This window comes from Mus pahari, chromosome 22 (genome assembly GCF_900095145.1).
Source record: "Mus pahari chromosome 22, PAHARI_EIJ_v1.1, whole genome shotgun sequence".
NCBI lineage: Eukaryota > Metazoa > Chordata > Mammalia > Rodentia > Muridae > Mus > Mus pahari.
The window spans coordinates 2,984,609-2,988,103 of NC_034611.1; the positions used below are offsets into that span (position 1 = coordinate 2,984,609).

The 3,495-nt window shown below is 53.6% G+C and overlaps 1 protein-coding gene across 2 annotated transcripts; it reads left to right on the forward strand.

Annotated features, from left to right (window-relative positions):
• Nucleotides 1-418: 418 nt before the first annotated feature.
• On the forward strand, nt 419-2,997 carry Msc (musculin). 2 transcript variants are annotated; one of them, XM_021222340.1, is made up of 2 exons: nt 419-1,173; nt 2,050-2,997. In XM_021222340.1, the coding sequence occupies exons 1-2, from the start codon at nt 640-642 to the stop codon at nt 2,134-2,136; spliced, it is 621 nt and encodes a 206-aa protein (XP_021077999.1). In that variant the 5' UTR covers nt 419-639; the 3' UTR covers nt 2,137-2,997. The 2 variants fall into 2 exon arrangements, with proteins under 2 accessions (XP_021077999.1, XP_029389238.1); XM_029533378.1 differs by lacking the exon at nt 2,050-2,997 and adding an exon at nt 1,832-1,855.
• The last annotated feature ends 498 nt before the right edge of the window (nt 2,998-3,495 follow it).

Sequence of the window (3,495 nt, forward strand, 5' to 3'; positions counted from 1 at the left end):
GAATGACAGGTCCCCAGGAGCACTCTGGGAGACAAGCAGCGGTGGTGGGCATGCTCAGATTCCTCAGTGCCCACTAAGACCAGCTGCAGGTGGAAATGGGATGAGTAGGAACACGGTCTTTTGTCTTTTTGTTCCCATATCTCACTTACCTCTCACAGATACTCTGAGGGTCAGTCGTGGACTTAGAGGCCCAAGTCTTTGCTTTGCACGCAAACACTCCTTGCCCCCGCCCTGCTAACCGCAGGGTTCAGGGGGGAAAATAAAAAAGATCCCCACCCCTTCCACGCCCCTGCCCCACCTCTTGTCCCCCTTTCAAATCCCCTCTACTTTGCCGGGGGCGGGGGGGGGGGTTGGCTTGTCCCTAACAGTACAGATAAATAGTCCTGTCAAAAGGCTCAGCTCGCGGCTGTACTGGATCCGGAGTCAAGTTCAGCAGAGCCCTGGGCTACAGGGTCAACCGCCGATCGCGCCCACTCCAGGCGCCCAGCTCACAGGGGAGCCTCAGTGCGGAGGCAAGCCTGGTCTCTAGTCCTCCCCTGGGCTCTCCCACACCCCATCCTCTGTCAGAGAGAAGTCAGAGAAAGCGAGACTGGCCGAGGAGGAGAAAGGCGGGCGCGCGTGGGCGCCGGGGAATAGGCGATGTCCACCGGCTCGGTGAGTGACCCGGAAGACACGGAGATGAGGGGGCTGCAGCGGGTCTACCCGGCCCCCGCCTCCAAGAGGCCGCCCCTGCTCCGCACCGAGCGCGGTTACGCCTCGCCCAGCGACAATTCTTCTGCGGAGGAGGAGGACCCCGACGGCGAAGAGGAGCCCGGCTCCCTGGGAGCCGCGGGAGGATGCAAGAGGAAGCGGCCCCGTGGGGCTGACACCGGCGGCGCAGGTGGCGGCGCGGACGGTGCGGGCAGCGCGGGGAAGAAGCCGCTCCCGCCCAAGGGCTCGGCCGCAGAGTGCAAGCAGTCGCAGCGGAACGCGGCCAACGCCCGCGAACGCGCCCGGATGCGCGTGCTGAGCAAAGCCTTCTCCAGACTGAAGACCAGTCTGCCCTGGGTGCCGCCGGACACCAAGCTTTCCAAACTGGACACGCTGCGCCTGGCTTCCAGCTACATCGCGCACCTGCGCCAGCTGCTGCAGGAGGACCGCTATGAGGACAGCTACGTGCACCCGGTGAACCTGGTAGGGATGCTGCGCTCGAGGCCGGGGGACAGCAGCCCAGAGCGCTACCGGGGCTCAGGGCTGGCTCGGCCCCAGAGGAAGAGCCAAGAGGGGAGGTTTCTGGAACCAGTGGTAAGGAATCTGGTTTAGTGACCCCCGAATCAAGGCAAGAGGAGCCAGCCATTTGCTGGGAGAAAATCATCCAGCCATCTGAAAATGTCCTGGTCCTTTGCCCGGTGACTGTTATCTGTTAACACCCTACTTCCGGGATAAAGTGTGGCTTCCCACTTGGGAGTATTTCTAAGTTTTTAGGCCAAATTGGAAAAACAAAACCCAAAACAAAACAAACAAACAAACAAAAACTCAGTTGCCCAACTTTTTCCAGACAGTAACTTAGCAGGTTTCAATCGCCAGTGCTGCTTTCTTTAAAGGCTGGGGTGGAGGGGGGTTGGGAGAACCTAACTTTTTAAAATAAACATTTGAGTGGTTTAAACAAAAGAAAACATTAATGCAGCATAGTTTTCCTGGACGCGACTGTCTGGAAAGTCCCTGTCTAGCCTGCCAGCTCCCTGAGTTTGGGAAAGATCTCATCCAAACTTACTTAGAAAGGAACGCAGCGTGTGTGTATGAGGAGGGGGACATTAAATCACAGAATTCTAAATTCTCGCACTTTTCACAGAAAAATCATGTGGGCAACCCATGAGGAAAGCATGAAGGCACGCTGTGGATCTCAAATAATCAGTAACCAGTAGGATTAAAATGCTAATCGAAGGATAAGAAACACACATTTCCAGAACGCCAATAAAAGAGAGGGACCCCCGGGGTTTCCCTTGGGAAAGTAGTTTCATTTTGTGATCATTTCTCCTCCGTAACTGATGCTCATTTCCATTTTTTCAGACGTGGCCATTCGTGGTCTCTGGACGCCCAGACTCTGACAGCAAAGAGGTTTCTGCAGCCAACAGGCTTTGTGGAACTTCGGCTTAGACGGACAAGACACTTACATGGATTGTGGTAAATGCAAAGGACTGGGCCACGGAAGTCCCACTGGATTCTGGACCTTCTCCTTTCCCCGAGCCTGTGAACAAGACAGGAGACAAGTGTGGTTGCCCTCCTGGAGCAGAGGTGGCCCTGGGTGCCCTGAATCAGAGCAAATGTCTGTAGCCAAAGAAAGCCCAGTTTCAGGAGAAGAGTGCTTGGACTAGATACAAACCTGGGGCTTTAGCTCTGAGCACAACCCCACTGCCTGCCGTCTGAGTCCAGTGCAGAAATGGGTTGATTTTGAAGCCAACCTTGATTGCCTTATGGTTGATGGCAAGGTCCTGCACAGCCAGGTCCTTCTGTGGCTGGATTAGAGCTGTTGGGGGTGGGGACTGTCACTAAGGGCAGTAGCATGCTCCCCCTGGGCAGGACATACTGAGATGGAGACATTAACACCAGGTGCTGGTTTTGTTCGAAATCTCTGCAGGCTGGGGTTCATTTCCTGAGCTCCCTCCTCTGTTTAATCAGTGTTGGGGCCACCAGCCCTGCTGGTCTCCATTCAGTGAGCACGGCTTGTTTATGGGTTCTCAGCTCCTTCCCACCCACACTGTCCCCTCTTTGGGGACATGTGCTTCACCCCTCTAATTGGATCACCCTGCCACAGCACAGCCTTCTGTGGGGTTCCGGTTCTTCCAGGGATGCTCCATTCTTCCTGGTCCAAGGACTGTGTGTGGTGGGTGGCTGGGGCTAGGGCTAGTCTGTATTATACTGGTTTCTACCCAGTACATGGTGCTTAGTGGTCCTGGCAATGCTGCACTACCATGGTAACTAACATATGTAAATAAATTTATTTTTTTATGGATAAAACACGCATTGTAAAGGTTTTTCCTAAGACTGTTAGGTGTGGAAATCAACTATAAATATGTAGGACTCTCCTTTCTCAGTTGGCTATCATTATGTAGGAAGGATGGCAATGGTTAGTCAGATTTCCAATATCTCTTCCTCATCACCACTCTGAATACACACATACATGAGAAGCTCACTCCGTAAGCACAGCCGCCACTGAATTCAGAATCCTCTTCGTGCTGCCCCGTGAGTGCTGGGATTGCCAGCATGGTTGCCAGAATGAACCACCATATCAAATCAAAATACTCTTGTGTTTCTGACCTTCCCAGAGTCCCTCCTGGAAAGCAAGAACCAGAAGCCTGGAGAAGGTGAAGCAGTTTGAGATCGGGGTTGCCTGGGGGTTGGGGGTGAGATACGAACACATCTGAAATAAATATAGTAGTTAATTACTATTTTTCTATCCTCATTGCTCTGCCCCTATGTGTCTCTGTGTTTTTCTCTCTCTGTCTCTCTCTGTCT